This window comes from Scomber scombrus, chromosome 11, assembly GCF_963691925.1.
Source record: "Scomber scombrus chromosome 11, fScoSco1.1, whole genome shotgun sequence".
Taxonomy (NCBI): domain Eukaryota; kingdom Metazoa; phylum Chordata; class Actinopteri; order Scombriformes; family Scombridae; genus Scomber; species Scomber scombrus.
In genome coordinates, this window is record NC_084980.1 from 11,417,061 (window position 1) to 11,438,175 (window position 21,115).

General features: G+C 40.4%; 1 protein-coding gene across 2 annotated transcripts in view; it reads left to right on the forward strand.

Annotated features, from left to right (window-relative positions):
* The window catches only part of pde4ca (phosphodiesterase 4C, cAMP-specific a), a 47,111-nt gene that overhangs the window by 17,473 nt on the left and 8,523 nt on the right, over positions 1-21,115 (forward strand). The window contains exons 1-2 of one of the 2 annotated variants that reach the window (XM_062428443.1): positions 6,418-6,545; positions 20,349-20,540. In XM_062428443.1, coding sequence (XP_062284427.1) covers positions 6,418-6,545; positions 20,349-20,540 — 320 coding nt within the window. Of the gene's footprint in view, positions 1-6,417; positions 6,546-20,348; positions 20,541-21,115 lie in introns of those variants that run through there. The other variant, XM_062428442.1, reaches the window with a different exon arrangement.

The window sequence follows — 21,115 nt, forward strand, 5'->3', positions numbered from 1 at the left end:
TTCATCTTTTTTTGTCCCTCGGTTTCTGAAAAGTAGAGATTTGTTTAAATAGTACAACTATACTTACACCTACACCTACCCATAGAAAAATAAGCAGACACATTTACAGTGGGCTAAACAGTGGGCCAGAGCGTATAAGCTCAGTCCGCTGCATTTTTCCATAAATGAAACTGTGACATGACTGCCGTGGCTGAACATTTCATGTCACTTATTTTTCCTAAAAATGCTTACCTGCTAAATGAGTAGCAACCTGCAACCTGAGTGTGCGCACAGACCTTTGTGCACCTGATTGTGTATTTGTCATTTGTCTACCTCATGGATGCATCTGAGTGAGTGTCCACGTCCCCGTATGTGTGAATGCATTGGTGAACTCCCATATGCACATGTATCCCATGCTGTTGCCTTTCTGGGCTGTGTGTGCATGTGTCCGTGAGTATGAGTGTGTGCGTTTGCATGTGTGCGCACAAGTCTGTCATCCACCCAATCCCCAAATCACACGAGCCCCAAACCCCGCCGTCATGCTAGCAGATGGCAGCCTAATGAATCATGAGGCGACACACCGATAGCCTTTACTACAGTACATGCTGTAACATGACGTTTGACATCACAGAGACTCAGTTAAATATAGGCCACTAGCAACAGCCACATGCTGACACCTGGTGCGGCTGCTTTGTTACGTATTTGAGATGACATTTGTACCATTAAGAAATTTCTTTCAGTTGGTTTTCTTTCTCCTGCTACTGTGGTTCTGATTAAAGGTAATCACAGAATCACAACAACTCTCACAATACCTCTAGTATGTCTTAATGTAGATATGCTTCTGTATTGTTTAGGTCTGGGTATGTAATCAGTTTGGTATAGTGCTGGTATGATCACTGCTTAATATGAAAACTTGGTTTTTCGTAAGAAGATTTTTATTTTTTTAAAGACGCTTTCATTTGAATGACTGCTTCCTTTGAGCAGTCATAGGAATCACCATTCCTGGAGATCCTGTTACGGATATATAAATCTATTGTGGAAATATGCCCCGCTCATGTGAATATGCATGTGTGCGTGTTTATGTACCATATTCTTCTGCAGCTGCTTTTGTGACCTCTGGTAGTCTGCTGTACCCAACTCTGGTCCCTCGACACAAACTCACATTGCGGGGCCAACAGAACCAACAGAAAGTTATTTTAATTCTAGTAGAGGTCGAAACATTTTCAAAGAGCAGATGTATCATGCTGAATTTAGGAAAATGTGTATAAAAGGATAAACATTTCCTCTTGATTTTTCAGGGGTTGATTTACTAATGTTATAATATACTTTTTAGACACTAGCAAGTTAAATAGTATTTGTTCATATTTACTATGGGCCCATGCTAAAGGTTCAAGAATATCCTGTTTTGGGACATTTCTGAGTAGGGCTGCAGCCTCTAAAGGTATGGAAAATGTAGGTGAAACATTTTTTAGACTTTTATTCTAAATCACTCATCACTTTTTGATATGTTAGAAGAAATTGTAAGAACCTTATTCTTCCAACTCATACCTAATAGTACAATTATGAGAAATCTTGATGAATCAGGTTTAAACTTAATGCATTATTTAATAGCTTTTCATTCTCGTACAGGTTAAATGAAGTGTGTATGATTGTGTTTCTGAAAGTTTACAGGTTTCGTGAATATGTCAGTGTCGGTGAAAGATTTACTCTTTCATTTGCAACCTCCAGATTGTATTCATACTAAACTGATTCTGGCTGTGTCCATTTATGTCATCACTATTAGTTAAAAAAAAAAGAAAAGAAATCCACTACATTTTTACTGTTACACAAACGTTTGTGGCCCAGACAGCAATTTGAGGATTTGTAAATAGCTTCACTGAAATTTGGAGCAAGCAGATGCCAAATATATACTTTATGTCATGCAGTTGTAGGACAAAAAAAATCCTTGTATAAAAACATATATTTTTAAACTCCCGAAGAAGTTTAACAGGACAATAAATTAAAAGAAGATATCACTAAAAAAAGAACCTTAATTACCTTAATGTTAGTGGTCTTTTTTATACCATGAAGACTATCTACATACTTTATACTATACGCTATCTATTTTAGCCTTAAATTGTTTTGGAATGAGCTTAGCATGAAAACAAAGCTTCCACCATTAACTCAATTTCCTCAGTTTCTCAGTAACTTTAAATACACAAATTTATGTCTGGGAATAATAACAGAACATTGACCATATTAAGTAAGTGACTGGCCATGAGTTGCTTGTCCGTAACACAAAACTTTTAATATACAATTAAATTCAAGGCACTTAATTTCTCTATATTTAAAAATGTCAGTCCCTCCTGTTAATGCTATTTCAATGTTTTTATTTTCTTGTACATTTTCTGTTAGCTTTGTCTAACATAATTGGTTTTTTGTGAACAATATGACGGTGGAAGTTAATCAGTGTCAGTTAGTTTTACAAACAAACCACAAACAGACAGTATGTCCACTGACAGGCAACAGCTCTGACACACAGCGCTCCTCACCAACTTCAAAACAGCTCATTATCCAGGAATGCTCACCATGCCTCTGTGTAGCCAGCGTATGATGTCATGAGGCCCCTTCACAAATAATGGACTATTAAAACCACAACCAAGGGGTTAGCCAGAATTTATGATGCCTCACTGTTTTATGAGTTTCAGAGATTACCTCGCCACATCGTCTCGGCCCGCGAAGTCCAGAGTTTTAGAGCACAACTGTTAAGACGAGACGTGAAGATACTGAGCAGAGCCAAACATTTCACGTCTGTCTTTCTTCAAACATCCACTCTCTTCCACCACGGTGACGCAGATACATGGAACACTGTGAAATCCTCCGGTACACTGCCAGCCAATGAGTGTATATGTGTATGTGAATGTCTGTAAGTGAGTGAGTATATCCACTCTAGATAACCAGGGATAATACTCTTGAACCATGATGTTTAAGCACTTTTCTTTTTTCAAGCTCCATATGAAAACTATTTTCCAGTCATAAAAATGTGTGAAAAGTTTAATCCACAACATCCCTTCTTCAGGTTTACATCAGGACACTGTTCATCCGCTAATAAATTCTTCAGTTTTACAAGTCCAAACTCAAATCACATGCTAATGTTTGTACAATATGTGGTCATGAAAGATACATGTGAGCCAGGAGACTAAACAAATTATGAGACTGCAAGGTATTTAGTGCAGCAGGTTTGACTTGTGGAGTTTCTTCATCAAACCATCGAGGACCTGATTGTAAATCTGCACAGTCGATATTGCAAAACCCAAATTGCTACTAGTTCAATTCATTGCAGTCGTGTGATTGGATTTATAAACTGTTGCTGTTCCTGATTCAGGCACCAGAAAGCCATAATATACAGCAATATTGTAGGTCTGTTCAGTTTGTGGTTTTGATTGGCCCTTTTTCGTGTGCACCTCTTCAGATTTCCTTAAATGGCAGTCTTTCTTGACTACCGCAAAAACAGAGCTTTTATATTATATTAAAAGATTATATTAAACAGTCTGAGAGAGCAAACATAGTTAAATAGTTTGCACTGCATGTTGCAATCAAGGTAAATGTAAGATTGCAAAATAAAACTAAGCCATGTGAGAAAATATAACCAACTTTATCATGTGCAGTAATAAGAGTCTCATATGTAGGTGATGGAGCAGTGGTCCTGGCGGCTAGAAGAGGTCCTGGCTCATATTAAAGATACCTATTGACCCTCTGCTGTATTATTATTTTTGTCTTTCTTTGTCTTTCCCTTTCTCACCTATCGTTGTCTCTCTGCCTTACATTTGTGAATTCCACGGTGATGAGGTGATGCTATTGATTGATTTTGCCAATTTAATTGAACCATGGCATGCTGCAGAACGTAGCTTGAAGTGCATATCCATTTATGGAGATGTTTTTCGTGTGTGATAGCAAAGTTCGCTAAGCCCCGTCCCCCTTAGTTACTGTTGTCTGTCAAGCTTTCTGTTCTTGCACATAAAGCACTTTGATAACAGTGGCAGGTTTACAAACTCAAAGTAACTTTTGAAACAATTGGTTCTGGATTTTAGACAGAGGCGGACAATAACAGGGTTTCCTATTTCTAGCAGGCAGCCATTTTCCTGAAATGATAAGTAACTTGCAGATTTTACCAACTATGGCTAACAGGCTAACTTTTTAATGTTCCCAACTGACTATTTTTAAAATAACTTTTGTATAGGGTCTTGTTAAAGATATTATATTGTACTAAAGGACTGAGGCTAAATCTTCATGTCTCAAGCAAAAAGTTAGCATCCATGTAGCCTTTAAGACATAGAAAAGTAAAACAGCATTGTTCTTGTGTTACAGTGTAGAACCAGTTAGTCCTAACACTATTACTACTGTTACTGTGTTCTAGCCCATAGGCAGCTTAGTGTAGGCACTTGCTCATATTCATATACAGTGTATTTAAACGTTCACCTTTTCACTTTTACTGTGAGAGTGAAAAGAATGAGAACTAACTGATGTGTTAAGCAAACTTAACGCTATCTTAGGTAACCATGTCTGCTTAGAACAGACATACACATGGGTTCGGAAAGACTAAGAACGATCGACTTTCAATCTCTTTAAATGCCAAGTATGGCTCTTATGGCCCAGTGCACGCTGCTTTGGCATGGAGAAATCCGAAGCTTGATCTGCATGTGATGCCTAGTTATGGTTGCTACTCTGCGATTGGACATTTGTTGTCTGAGGGAGGGTTTTGGTGAACAGTCAGTAGGTCAGAATAGGTATTCATTGCACAATGCTGTATCACTGAAATACGCAAACTGTCACAAGGACTCACTTTATTAATACACAGTTCGTCCAAATGAAAATGAATGAATCAAAAAACTCTTCTTCTCTGGTTTAAAAACTGCAAAAGCTGAGTAGTGTATAATCTGGCTCTGGGAACATAGCCTGTATATTCATGCTGATCTCTTGTCAAATATTTCCTGTTTAAGTTTTCATATGGAGCAAACAGAAGGTCGACCAGCTACAGTTTCATATTTACTTTTCACATTTCTGGTCTTCAAAAATACATTGCCCCTGGCCATGGGTGACCTTGCATGCTCGCGCATAAGCCTGTGCATGAGTACATAAGTGTGTGCGTGACATGTTCTTCGTTCTCAGCAAGCTGTGTCCCACGAGCTACTTACTGTAATACCGTATCATACTCATCCTGTCATCAATCTCTTGCCTAACATAGACAAGACAAACCTGCCACACATACACACACACATACGCACTCATATGAATACACACTCCATCTGGAGAGGATAATGGTACGGTGCCCAAATGGGAGAGCACTGTCCTGCGATTGTGTCAGGATCCAGTGTGTGTGTGTGTGTGTGTGTGTGTGTGTGTGTGAGAGAGAGAGAGAGTGCAGGAAGGGGTTAAAACGGCAAAAACATTTAGGGAAGGCAGGAACCATGCTGGCTCTGATCCCGCCCCCTTTCTCAGCTCTGACCTCACTCTGAAACTTGTTCCCCCATGTGTGTGAGATACACACACAGACACACACACACGCACACGCACGCACGCACACACAGACACACACACACACACACACACACACAGAGACACTTGCTCAGTCACATGCCTACACACACACACACACGTTCGCTCACTTACGCACACGCACAACCGCTCACACACACACACATGTCAGAGAGATCTGTACACAATCTGTGGGGCGCTCGGTCAAAAAGAAATTACACACACACACATGCAGTGCAGGGCTACTGTGACAGACTAGAGCAGGAGAGCACGTTTGTCCAGGGAAAGGAAAGGTCTGTTTGCTCTGTGATTAAAGGTGTAACAGCCAGAGGGTAGAGGAGGAAGCAGTGGGAGAAACAGAAGAAGAGTTAGAGAGAGAGAGAGAGAGAGAGAGAGATAGTAAGGGAGAGGGGGGAAGAGGGTAGCAGGGCTGCGCTACATTTAGACCCAAAGCAGAGACAAGATGTACATGGGGGACCGATTAATGGAGCTCTGCTGAGAGTGATGAAAAGATTTCTCTGCAGCCTGCAGGGCAGACAGACAGGCAGCAGGAAGTGTGCAGCTTTCAGAAGAGGAATTCAGGTGCTCAGGAAGGAATACACTCCAAATTTATCCAAGTCATTCAAGGAGAGGCAGATTCTCTCCAGCCTACAGTAGCATGGATTGCATCGCTCTGGTCATCCTGGCTGTGCACTGGAGCCGCTGGTCCTAGAGTTGGTTGTCCACTCCTGCCAGAGGTAATGAGAACTCCTGGGAAGCCGTGGAGAGCCGGACAGCCCGACAGAGCGAGACAGACGAGGAAGCGGGCCGGTTTTTACAGGGATGAGAGCAGCCACAGGCTGAGGAGAACCAAGAGAGGGAGAGCAGCGGAGCGGCCAAGAAGAGGAGGGTGAGGACGAGTTAAAGAGAGTAGGCTAAAGAAAGATGAGTGTGCCGACGAACTGTGGGTTCTGTTACTCCGTGGAGCGAAGTATCACTGTGCGGAGTGGGAACATATGGGGATCGCCCTGTGCTGTCAACAGGCCTATTGACATCATACAGAAACGCAGGCGGTAATTAAGAGCTATCTCATTTACTCTCGCTGAGTCTTTTGTCTTTCCCTCGTTGTCAGTCTCCTTTCATCTCTCTGTCTCACACACACACACACACACACACACACACACACACACACACACACACACACACACACACACACACACACACACACACACACACACACACACACACACACACATACATACATATACATCTTATATCAAGTTAGGAGCATGGATAGGCAAACAGGGGTAGTATTCTTTTTCTTTTTCAAATGTATTAGGTGTTTTTACTCCAAGTACTGGGAATATAGAAGCACTTGTGTAAATGTAAATCTCTGTATTAGTATTAGTATTAGTATAGTAACAGGACAGTAAAGACAGTACCTACTGTATGCCACAGTATATTGGACTTACAGCACTAAACTGTGCCTTGAATCTGTTTTTGAGAATGTGACTCTTATCTTTTATATATGAGTATCTAAAATCTGTAGACAGTTTTAGACCATTTTTTATCAGCTGCAATATTTACAAAAACATTCTTCTGCCCTTATCAGTTGTTTTTGGTTCATATCTGCATTTCCCAAAACATTTTTTAATCATATTTCCTCTTGACCATTTGTGCTGTCTCTTTTGTTAAACTGGGCAGGGTTCCAGTGAGTGATTTATTTATTTTTGACAAAAGACAATAAATGATTAAACTTTGAAGGCCTCTTCAAGAATCAACACAAGAACATGTGTGGAAATAATTTGGATGATTTTCATTTTTTCCCCTGCATTTGGGTTAAAAGCTGTCCATGTAACATAGAAATTAATACATGCACACTGATGCCAAATCACAGTTGTGGCTTAAGACAAATTAACTGTGGTTTTACTATATTAAGTAGGGCAGCCAAGCACTTGAAAATGAAGAGGCAAGCAGCACAGAAGTATGTCTGTGATTGCAAATGGGACGTGGAAATGTAGTTGGTTGTATCTGCAGTTAACATTCTGTACACTACATGCAAACTTCTATCAAAGACAGTAAAAACCAGCACTAATTTAGTAGATTTACATACATACTTTTCAGAAATTTAATGAGCCAGATAAACTCTCTCTTTGCCTTTTGGATGAAGTCAGTTATTAGTTGCAGTGTATTCGCAGATGGATTTTACATGGTGGTTTAATTAAGGTATTGATTTTTGGTGCTGTAACCACCAGTCAGTCTGTTACTTCTTTAAACCGCAACTTCAGAGTTTCTGCCTGCACTGACCACTTTGCAGTCAGTCACAATGTGAACAAACCACATTCTTACACACTTAAGACAAACAAAATGTGTCTGTGAATGTGTACAGTAGATACTATGAATCCTGTTTGCTCTCTTCATAACTAACATCCTCTTTCTCATTAAAGCGTATCTGTTTGCCACGTTGCTTCACTGAAACTGTCCTCTGCACAAATATTCTCACAGGAAAAGTCTACCATAACCATTTAGCCTCACACGTAATCCTTAGTGCCAGCAGGGAGGCTGTGAGGGAGGACTCAGAGATAAAGTCGTGTTTACATTACGGTCCTCTGTCCTCTTTCTCAGGCAGGAGCCATGTTTATCAGATCTAATACAAAACATTTGTGAGCGCAGGGGGATTTAGGGGGCAGTTGTCCTTTCAATTTCATCCTTCTGAAGACCCTTGCCAAGAAATGTAATTGACTTCTGCTCTTAAAACAAGCAAAAATCTCTCCTTACGCCAGACTTTGAGAGGTAATGTATAAGTATTGAAATGTCACACTGCTGCTCAGATTACTTCCACCTGTGGACACTGAACTTAAGACCAATCTAAAAAAGCAGTCCAGAAATTCACTGCCTGCTTCACTGCAGTTTTAAGAGCCGCAGAAGACGACCAGTTTATGCGTCCACAGAGGGAAATCACAGACTGAGAGTAGGGAGCTTTATTTGGGTCACGTTATTGATCTTCCCGGGTACACCGGTGATAGTGATGGAAGAACAGACTCTGTTAAAGCCAGAGTCTCCACCACCATTTTATTCTCTGGAGGAATAGCGAGGGGGGAGCAGTAGCAGGGGGAGCAGTGAAGCACGAGATTAACAGCCTTGTCGGTGACCATTTTGGGAATCTATTAATATCTCATATTTAAGAAGTCAACACTTCTAAAGTAAAACCTGTATTTATGTGTATGTAATCATCAGACAGCAGTATATGATTGATGGCGCTTTAGTCGTAAATCTTCCTCTCGCTCTCGCTCTCGCTCTCTTTCTCTTTCTCTTTCTACTTTTTATTTCTCCTTTTTTTTAATCGTTCTCCCTCCCGCTATGTGTTCACATAAAAGTACAACACAGTGCTGGTAATAAAGTGCATCCAGAGAGCTGATGTAGGCACTCAGACATGTCGGCAAAAGTTGCTTTTGTATATATAAAATATTTTCACGCATGAGTGCATCCTCACATAGGCATTAGGAAAGCTGACAAGATGAACCTGAAGCGGGAGGAAGGAAATAAATATGCAGCTTTTGACATCAGACTCCAAACCCAGACCGTCTAGTATGCCTTCGGTGCATGATTTAAAGCCCAATTATCAAGTTAACCACAGATGACAACAGTTAGATAACAGTAACCCTTTCTCCTTAGATGGATATGTGGGACTGTATACATGTTTTTACATGTCAGTGAGCGAACTATACATACTGTGTTTGTCTGTTAGAAATCTCTGGATGTGTGTTGCTAGTTTGTTTTATCAAGTGGAGGTTATTGGCATCTTTTTCAAGTTGCGGCTGTAAAGGTAACACCTGCTTTTCCTAAAAGAGGACAGATGAGAGGATTCCCCTATGAATTCTCGGGAAAGTAGTAGCTTACTGGCTTTTATGCTGCATTCTTTTATCCTTTGATTCAATTTTATGCACCAGAAATTGTTTTTTGGCCATGAAAACATGACACACAACCTGATGCACCAGATGGTTTGTTACACAGAACCTTCTGAGAAGTCGTCCTTGGAAACTCTTTGTAAAAGGGCAGGCACTTTGAAAAAATATTTGGCAGGTGATTGAATGAGCCATCTGTCCATCACTATCTATCACTGTCTTTAACTTGCGAGGCAGTTAATTTGTAAGATCACGAGAATCTTCAAAGGAGACTGATTTGGGCCGAACCACTGGTGGTTCAACTTGCAGCTTGACAAGACGGATTATCAAGTTCTCATGATGTCATGATTCTGCAAATCCAGCTGCCTCACAAAGTAAATGAAAGCAGTCTGTAATGAACATTTAATTTGATCTTATTTAGCAGCTAGGAAGAGCATAATGGTTATGCTTTTTAGCCAAATTACTGATGTAGCTCTGGGGATGGCAGTGTCTCAACAACTATTCTAGGGACAATATCCAATCAAGGTCCTCAAAGAATGAATCTCTGTAGTGTTATCAGGAAGTTTACATTTTTAGTTTTGAGTAGCGTGTCTCAACAACTATGGCATGGCATTTGGTTCAGACATTTAATGTTTTTATCAGGATGAATTGTAATGAGGTTCGGGGAATCCTCAACGTTTCATCCAGCGACATCATCAGGTCAAATATATCAATGAGCCAAACTGCTCCACTTAGTGACATGCTGCTTCACCACAAAGATTATGTACATGCACACGTCACTAGCTTGTTGCGCAACATATCACAACCCCTTGACTTTGTGCTACATTGTGCATTGTAAATTTCTGAAAGAACTTGAGAAAACTCTGTTGACTAGAAGGAACATATAAAATCATCAACCATGTCCTTTAAGTTTATGACCAAATACCTGCAAACTAATGGACAATGTAATCAGCTTCATCTCTACTTTATGTTTAGTGCTCATTAGCAAATGTTAGCATGTTTCACAATTACAAATAACATTCTTTCTTGTTAGACTGAATTTTAAATGCCGGTTAATTAGCTCCATTATTATGGGCTTTATTACTTTTCTCCGCTGCTCTCAAACCCTTTACAGTCTTCTACATGTCCACAGTTTATTGATCCAATTTCCCTCAATACTTACTTGCTTACCGGCTCAAGTATAAAATGAAGTGGCAATCGCACAGTGCATTATGCAAGTAATGACAGCCAGGAAAGGAATGGAAAAATTCTACAGAGCCGTAGAGATTATTTCTAAATGAACCTTTGACAGCAAATACAGGTATGAGCTTTGTTGGGTGTTTGGGAGTGAGGGAGTGTGATTTATGCACCGAGTAATTTAATATGAATTAAGAGCTTTACAAAGATGACAGTTCTGGCAGGTTGCATGTGAGTGAGGTAACTGATGTTGAGCTTTAGAAGTGAATTTCCTAGAAACCAAATACTCTCCTCTGTCATTTCAACCTGGGAGAACAGGAGGGGAAAAGAGAAATCTTCATCTGCTTGATTTATCCAAATCTCCAAGTGTGAATGTTGGACACGATGTGATATGTCAGACGCCAAACTCTGTCAGAAAGCTTTTTGTTTCATTCTTGTTAAAGATAAATTTGTGTTCATAAACACTTATCTTAGAGAAAGATACACAACGACTTGCGCCAGAGGTCAATTATTATCTACATTTTTCAGGTCAATGTGATCATTATAAATGAGTTCTAGCTCCCAGTCATAGCATGTGAATCTACTCATTTGCTGATGTTATTAAGTCATCTCGTGCCCTCTATGGAGCATAACTCTTACTGGTCCTGGCAAAAGGGAGAGGACATCACAGCCAAAAGGCATTTTGTCCTAATGAATGTGTCTGAAAGTGTATCCAAAGCATTTCTTAAATCATCAGCGGCTTTAAACGGTGGTCTGGCCCACAGGGAGCGTCACAGACCTTCATTTATCTGCCTCACAGACAGGAGGAACAGGTCACCGGTGTTGGGTTGCAGGCCTTGCACACACACACACACACACACACACACACACACACACACACACACACACACACACACACACACACACACACACACACACACACACACACACACACAAACTTACACTCCACTAATGCGGGATATGATGTTCAGCTTGAACCTGTGTGTTCGTGCAGAGATGCACACAGTCTGTGTCATTTGTAACCTTCACTCATGCTGAGTTAAGTTGTGGCTGGGTATTTGCAGTGTGACAGGGCTGTTCTCCAAAAAGCCCACAACTTCACTGTTTAGTGATGAGCTTTCCAGACACACAAATCACTTTTTTGGAGCATGATAGAGTAATTGTGCAATTATGTGCCTGTGTGTGTGTTTGCATGTGTTCTATGCAAAGGTGTCTGATGGATTGCCAGCTTTTCTCCTGGGATATCCTGAGGAGTATTTGGCATCAGAGTACCGTGAACTTGTATTGAAGCATGAAACAAGAAGTACATTTTGAAAATGTGCCTCACATTTGAACCTGTACATTTAAAGCATATGAATGTTTCATTTCCTAAAGTTGTATGTATCCTCGTGACTGATCTTTTTTCCTGTTACTCACCTCGTATTTCATTTTAGGGTGAAAAGTGTTTCTCTGTGGCCTCCTCTCACTTTAGGAGCTGTTACCATTAATACCTCCTGCTGATCATATTACGACTCTTTATAGACCAGGTTATAAACTTCACTCTCTCCTCTCTTCGTGTCTCTTCTCACCTTTCGGACCCACCGCTTGCCTATTAGTCTTCCTCGATTTCTTCTCTTCTCACTTCTATGTTTTCTTTGCTGCGCTATACGATCCTGGAGGATAACATAGACTGGAGTCCTTGGTGTGCGTGCGTGTGTGTGTGTGTGTGTGTGTGTGTGTGTACGTAGATGAGGACTCTCCTATGACTCACTGTAAATCTCTCTAGGTCTCCAACTCACTCAGGTTTATTAAAATGACCTCTGCTAGTGCGTCACACTTTATGTTGTTGATTTTTACACCATGTTAAAATGTTGTCCTCATTTTAAAGTTTTTTTCTGTCCATATAATGAAATATTTATTTAAGATGTAATATATGTCTGGCCTGCTTTGCACTTCCAGCTTAAACAATGGTCTCCTAGTGTAAAGGAGTACAGTATGTACAATATGTAGGATGTCCTTGGCTAACTGACAACACATTATTTTACAGTTTGTCTTCCTGCCAGCGAGGCTAATTTTCAGTTCACAGAGGTAAAGGCAAACAGTAGTATTTAAACATAAGGAATGTGTCTACAGTGGAAGATTGGTTATGCAAGCTTAAGTTCATTCAACAGGAACACAAATGCAAGAATTTCTCAACAAATCTGACTGTAATTGTTCGAATTTCTTGCAACAGATAAGAGCTTATGCAACTAAAACTTAAACTGCAGATTTTTAGGAACTTAAGAAAAGCACTGTCATCAACTTTCTTATTTAAAATGGATGAAAAAGTCCTTTCTCTCGCTCTCTGCTGGGGGGAGAGACACAGCGCAGCTGCAGCTGATACAATTGTCTCCCTGATAGTGATAATGCACCACACTACTGCTTATACTGTATCAATCAATCGATGATTGAGAGAGAGAGAGGCCGCTCTTAGCAGCCGCTTCATACTTCAAAGTGCATCAGAGGTCAGCGCATGCTCCACGTTCACCCTTGCAGGCGCTGTGACGGCGTTGTGTTGTTTTCCAAAGGAAAAATCTGAGGAAGAGGGTTGGGCTCTGAGACGGTGATTATGGTCGTCAGAGATGGGGATGCTGGGACACTGAAAGTACAGCTCACATATAATAATGATTGCATACACACACACACGCACACACACACACACACACACACACACACACACACACACACACACACAGACACACACAGACACACACACGCAAGTTTTCTCTTTCTTTTTCTGTCTGTCTCTTTCTTTTGGCTGTTCTGAGTTCATAGTAAAATAAACTGTTCTGACTTAATCACAGTGGACTGACTATATTATACACACAAGTGCAGTAAAACAGTAGCCACACACACACACACACACACACACACACACACACACACACACACACACACACACACACACACACACACACACAAACACTTGTTTAATTTATAGACCAGCTGTTGGTTTTGAAACAAGTCAGTTAGGTGACTGTCAATATTGTTGTTGTCTATGTGTGTGTAGTCACCTACTTTTGAAAAACAAGTACAGCCTCTTTTATTCAGTCATATTTCCTGAATAATAGATACCAATATTTGTGGAATCATTGCGTAAGTTAAAATAACCAGCTATTACTTCATTAAGTTTCCCTTTTTGGCAGAAGGCAAACGCTTCCTGTCTACAAACAAAGAGAAACAATGCTGCCTTCATCACATCACTGGCTCCATACAAAGTTGTCCCATTATACTGTATGCCTCATAATTCTGCTAAGCACTGACTTACTTTATTTAGGTCACTGAAGTGATTCTGTGTTCCTGCCTTTCTGTTGTGTCAGCTACTGTAACACTACACTGGCTCAGACTCTTTTAAAAACATTTTTCACTGCTTGATTCTGAACAATGGACATCTATACATTTATGTTACATTGCATTTATGTCTATACTTAGCTGTCATTTGAATGTGAAAAGGCTGACATATTGCCCCGGTTTTTGTTTTATACATGTTTTCTGAAATCACAGCAGCTAAATTCAACTTTTAAATTCATTGTTATATTGTTGAATGTATTGAGGAGGATATACAGTATGTATGTAGTGTGTTTCCTTCTTGTTTTTTAACAAGGGGGGATTAGTCAGTAACAGAGACAAGAGCGCAAACGGGGGGGGGTTTAGGGTTGTACCAAGTTGTACCAAAGAAATCAGTTTCAGATTGTACTTCTTGATAGAATAAGCAATATATTTATAGAAGTTATCAAAGTAAACTCATTCCAAAGATACAACAATCTAAAGTTAAATACAGCCTGTTAGCTAAGCTGTTTGACATTAAGACTTTATTACAGCTCACCAGCACATGATAGGCATAAAGACCGAGTGCCGTAAGAAGACTGTGGTGAGCTCATGTAGGTATAAACACATAAAAACACACTGGCCTCCATCAAGTTGCAGTGGGGCCAAATATTTTGATGTCACAGGAAAAGAGAGGAAAGGCAAGACAAACAAACAGGGTGGTTCTCTCTGTGTGAGGGGCCACAGGAACATTAGAGCAAAAACAACCAGACTACTCTGATGCCAGAACGCACACTACTGACTGTCGCATTCAAGTAAACTGTTTATATGACGAAAATGTCATTGCGAATTTGAAATTTGGCCAGATATAATACCTCTGTGGGTCAGCCGTGGTTCTCCTTGTTCTGTGTCTTGAGAGTGTTCACTCAGCTCAACTCTGTGGTCTCATTAAGCCATTACTAATCCCTGTTTTCTCCAGAACATCTTTAATGTGTCATGCAGTGCAGATATACAGCCTAGATTACAATGATCGAACGCAGCATGAAAACTAAAACACTTTTTCACAGTTCCTCTTCACCTTTCGCTGCTATCACCACACTCATTGTCACACAATGGTGAATAACTGCAAATTATTTCAAATTATCGTAAGAAATACGATACTCTCGAGCGTCACAGAATGAGATCCACATTACGTCTAATAAGTGATCCCTGCCTTCTTTTAAATGTCTTTTGAATAAATGGCTGAGCCGGTCCTGCGAGTCTGCTCTGGTGTAACTCATTCTACCTCTGGCTGTGCCACAGCAAAAGGCCTGGGAATGATGAATGAAGGTTCAGATGACAGCTTGCCCTGGTTTACAGGCCTATCTCCTCTCTCTCTCTCATTCTGCCCCGTAGCTCCTGTATTTTAATGCTCCCCAGATGGGATTGACGTTGCCGTGACAGGCGGTGACGCAGACGGGGTGTCGAGTATCAGGGCCACTGACAGGTTACCATCAATCACACTTCTTACCAGCCAGCCACTTAAATAACAAATGCTGTAACACACCTCTCTCTTTACACTTTTTGTGTAAAAGGCTTTATGATGCCCAGGAATGCTGGCTCCAGTTTGGTTTTTAGACTACAGAAAGTAACCAGGTGTGTGCGCCTCTGTCATGTACAGGTGTCTTTGAGGCAGATTATGTGCAAACACGGAGGCCAAATTAATTTTAATCTTCACTGATTGAGCTTGGCGATAATTAATATTATCATCTGTCAACTGTCAGTGAAATTGTATTTGGATGATAAGGTATTGAATCAGATATTGTGCCTTTGTCGTAGAAAGTATTGATTCTGAGCAAACCAAAGTTTTGTCTCTTTATACATGTGAACATTTTTTTTCTCTGATGTAATGCATAACAGTGCAGTACAATTAATCGCATCAATGTCATATCACATATCGCAGCCAGTTGTCATATTGAAATATATTTTGATACCAAAAAAATATTCCCACTAGAATGTAATAAATGTCTCCAGTTATGCTCACTGATATACTGCTTATATAGTTTATTAGGGCTGTAACCATTTTTTTGTCATTATAATTTAGCTGCTGAATACTTTGTTGGTTTCTAGATTTTTTTTGTTTCTTTGTTTGTTATAAAATATTAGAAAATAGTGACAAATATTTCCATGGTAGCCATGTTTCCATGGCCTACATAGATATCTTAAAAATACTTAATTTGTCCGACCACAGCTCTAAACCTTAAGATATCATTTAAGACAAATAAAAGCAGGACATTTTTATATTTGATAAGCTGGAACCAGCAACTCTTTTGCTTTTTTTTAATGAATAAAAATAAAGTACCTCTTCGTGTAGATTATTATTTAGTGATAGATTATTCGACTAATTGTTTCAGCTATATTTCCATTCATCCAGATCAGGCAGCTCCTGCAGTCTCACCAGAGCCCAGTAGAGGGACCCTGCACTCAGAGTAATTGAACAGATTAATTTCAGTTCTCAAGACAGCATCTACTACACATCAGCCATCACTCATCAACAAGTTTATCTGGTGTATTATTAAACAACACCCTCCCACTCAACAGGGTCATTTTAAAGAATTTCCATGCTGTTATTTTTATTTTTGTCGCTTGCGGCTGAGGCTGAGAAAAAGGAGAGAGGGAGGGTGTCAGGGAAGGAGAGAAGAGGTGGGTGGATGGGTGGGCGGGTGCGACTGGTTGGCATGTGAAAGACACAAAGACAATGGAGTTGTATTTGAAGACCAGGCACTGTGCTTCTGTGGGAGCTTCCTGTCCAGACAACATGCACGCTAAGCCTGAACGCTAACCTTTGACCTCTTAAAAACACAAAATGCTTCAGTTGACATATTTAGTATACATTTTGTAAACTGTGTGCTTAAAGACAGTGCACAATGGAGGTGTCCGAAACACAATGGAAGACTGTGGTTTCACATTAGGAGCACATTCACTCCATCAATGTTCTCTGCATTAGAAAATATGCTGTTTTTTCAGGGTGAGTTTAATGTGTACAATAGTGCAGTATAAACTGTACGAAAATGTTTCATATTAAAAACCATTAATTCAAAAATAATGTTATTTGTAATTCAGTTGCTGTTTTAATTTAGATGTTGAACTGGTTTAATGGAAAAGGAAATATAATGCAGTCCAACGAACCAACAACAACACAAACACCTTAAATCTGAATCAACCCTCTCTGATATTGAACATCTTTATCTTCACATTTCATTTCCAAATAAGCAATAAACTGTTTATTTGGAAACCCCATCAGTCATTGTTACCTTGGCAACCACTACTCTCATTGTTCATATTACTGTGTGTATTGAAGCCTTTATCCTTAAATTATATAAACTAACGGGAGATCGTTGTGACTGCACTCTTGGGAATCATGTGAGGCATATCGATGTGTATAATAGTATTGTGTCTGTATAAGTTAAAAACATAAATAGTCTACTGTCATGAGTACTCTGCATTCACTCCTCTGTGCTGAACTCGCAACAGCTGAGTGAGAGAGAAAGCGGATAAAACTGGAAGTGAAATAGCAGCGAGGGAAAGTCGTGGGCGATATTTTGATCTGTGATCTAATTTTAGCCCAGCATCGGCTTCAAATAGAAACCTCTCCATAAATATTCATGAATGGGGGGAAGAATCCGCTGCTCTGTGATGCAGAGGGAACAGAGAGGGGAGGGTTAGGACTCTGTATTCTACCTGAAACCCTATTTTTAGCTGCATCGCTGCCTCTCTCTGTCTATTCCCCGTGCACGGGAGAGGCTAAATTTAGACACATAGAGACAGAAGCGTGGCGCGGAAATAAAAATAGAAACGAGTTTGTGGTCAGAGTATGCAGGAACAGCCAGGGGTGCAGCATCATTAGGACAGAATGTGATAGATAGGAGAAAACAGGGAAAGATAAAGAGTGGTGTACTCGTAGTAAGTGTGTGTACTGACAGATCAAAACTATACACATTACAGGTGTGTAAGGTGGCACGTTACACTACTGTGCCACATAAATACACCACTGACACATGAAAGGTTGAATTCCTAATTTTCCTGTCAAAATGATTATTAATCCATAGCCCTATGATGCACACTCACTTACACACAGTCAAATCTACACTCTCCCCCTACAAACTCAAGCCAAAGAGGGAGTCACACAATGTGTCATTAAGACCGAAAGGCCTTCACTTCCATGTCTCAGAACAGGCTGTACTCTCTTCCTCTTTGAAATTTTATTTACTCTCCCTCTCATTTTTGCCCTATTTTACCTCGGCCTTGCTCTCACTCCTCACCTCCTACCCTGCTGTCTCCCTTCCCTCGGATTCCTCTCCTTAGCTATGTATAGTGCAGTCAGTGTGTCTGAATCTGTCACATGAATGGAGGAACGGGGGCCTCTGTTCAGCTGCTGTTATGTAATAGCCAGTAACACACCACTGTCTTGTCCTCCTGCAGCATCCTAGGAGGGTAGCAGGGAGAAAGGAGTGGAAAGGGGAATGAATGGGATGTTTACATGCTGCAGTTGTTGTTACTATACACAGTCTGTATTTTTCACTGCAATCAAGTTGTAGTATTCATACTATTACAGCTGCAACTAACAACTTAGGCTCTTATGATGGCTGGTCAGTCACCCACCACTTTGGTTCAGACTGGAATATTTTGACAACTACTGAATGAATTGCTATTAAATACATTTTGTTTGGGGATCCCTTGACGTGTTTGTATTGTGTTTCGTTATTTCCCACACTTATCATCAAAAGACATTTTCATATTATCACTCATGCAATCAGTTCCAGTTTATGTTTGCCTTAGGTTTCAGATTTTAGTTTTTTATATTTGACTATCGGTTCCCCCGCTGTATTTATTTGAGAAAGATTGAGTGTGTTTTTTCGCATCTGCCTGTCCAAAATCCTCCACATTCTGCTAATGATTGTTTTGCTAAAGCCTGGATTTCTTCTCTGGAGATCCTCAGACTGTTTAGAAAAGGAGACATGTTGCCAAACTGAGCTACAGGCTGACGGAGTCTCTCCAGGTTTGCATGTCTGCAGAGTGGCTGTGGGAAAGTAGATGTGGATCAAGGCAGAAACGTGCCCAGACTGTGAAGGGAGGCATCACCGTGACTTTATTTGGTGTTTTTCTCCATAGTCGGATCATGTTTGATCAGGAGGAACTCCTCCTCACCTGAACGCTGGGCTATTTTTAGACGTACACTCACATGACCCCACGTCAATGCTCTGATGCTAATTTTATACCCACTGTTCACTCACAGTCCTTCACCGCACACCCATGCAGACCTCCTCTGGATGTTCACACACTTGCCTGACATTAGCCATGCAGGCTTCACACCTTTAATGAAACACACATCATGTAGTCCATGTTTTAGCTGTTTGTTTCCAGACTGATCAGTGTGTGACTGTTTATTTCAAGTACGTGCAGACAGGCTGGCTTTCCTTGATTTGCTTAAAATCTTCAGTTCAATTGTCTGGCATCTACTGTGTGTTTTTTAGCATCGATGAAAGATTTGTTTTAAATGGCTTTGTTGGTCAGTTATGATCAGCTCAGCTACAGCAGGAAGATCATTCCCATGCAGCCTGCAGAATCAGCAGTGATTTATTGTCCGTGGCTTTCAACACTTCCTCATTGTGTTTTCAGTCTAATTTTGTAGTTTATTCACATCACCATTGTTGTACAAATTTAAATGCAATGCCAATTTTAGTCTACTGTGAGGGATGTTAGTGTGATAACTTGCATTCCCACATATTTCACACTATCATATCCTTTTGGTCACCCTGCTAAATGTATCATTTTTAGCTCTTATTGTACTCTGGTTACACTTCCTTCTAAAAAAAATAATTGTTCCCTGTTTGAGGCGACTCAGTTTCTACACAGTGATGAAAACTTGTGATATTTTTAAATTCAGACTTTTGTACGTTCCTTGTTCATTTTTCTCCCTCTAATTGTCCACTGAAGTAGAAACTGGGATCTGTACACTGATTTGTTAAGTGGACAGTCTACGGCCACACAACATTTTTGTCACCAAATTAAATCGGTAGTCTGATCAACCCTTATTGATCCATTCATTGTCATGCAACCACATGCACATATCCTGCAGGACTAATTGAAACTGATTTGTGCAAAAGGGCACCGCAGTCGCAGCTCAAATTGTAAGGTCCATCAGTCTGTATGAACATCTTGTAACACTGTTGGCAGTTGTTCCTGTCTGACGCTATTAACATTCAAAAGATGATGTGCTGCATTTGCTATGTCCAGAAACGTATTCATACAGGAGAACATGCTTCCTGTTGCACGCATGCATGCACAGATGCTTTACAGGCGATATGTTCAAACTAGTGGCAGGAATGTCGTGGATGGATGGATGGATGCTTCTTTTATTTCCTTTCTGTGTTTTTTTAAAACATCTTTTAAATGTATATGTTGAGTGTGTATCTTGAGTCTCCGCCCTTAATAAACTCTCTCTCTCTATCTCTTTCTCTTTTTCCACAGTTTTGATGTAGAGAATGGATTGTCAGTGGGGCGCAGTCCTCTGGACCCCCAGGCCAGCCCTGGCTCTGGTGTGGTCATACAGGCCAACTTTCCTCACAGCCAGCGGCGGGAATCCTTTCTCTACCGCTCGGACTCTGACTTTGACCTGTCACCCAAAGGTCCTTCCAGAAACTCCTCCACTGCCAGTGACCTGTAAGTTCACCTCCAACTCATCTGTCCACACTGTTGATGTACTGTATGTCTTTGTGAACAGGAGTTGATCTAATCCATAATATACAAATTTTTAAAAAAATTTCGTCAGGTTTTCATGCTGTGTGCTTAAGTTTCCACAACTTCAAACAAAAACAAAAAAAAGCCGATCTGAGATCAGTCTCTGCAGCCTCAAAATTCTTACTGAAATGATTAAACCTCTGTGATGCTCCAGTGAAATTAAAATTGGACTCACTATGCAGAGATAAAGGCACAATATCAACAGTGCTGCATGTAGTGTGCTTCAGGTCATATACAAAATGAATGAGTGTACTGTATAGATGCAACCCATACTCATGAGGCATGAGACACCTTAAAAAGGTGATATTTAAAGTCCATGATGACACACACACACACACACACACACACACACACACACACACACACACACACACACACACACACACACACACACATATGAAAATAGTCTTTTTGGCATTTTCTTTGGATTCTCAGAGAGAGGACCTTACTGTTTAAGTGACTTCCTTTCTCTTTCATAGCTCTGTATTTCTGTCCTT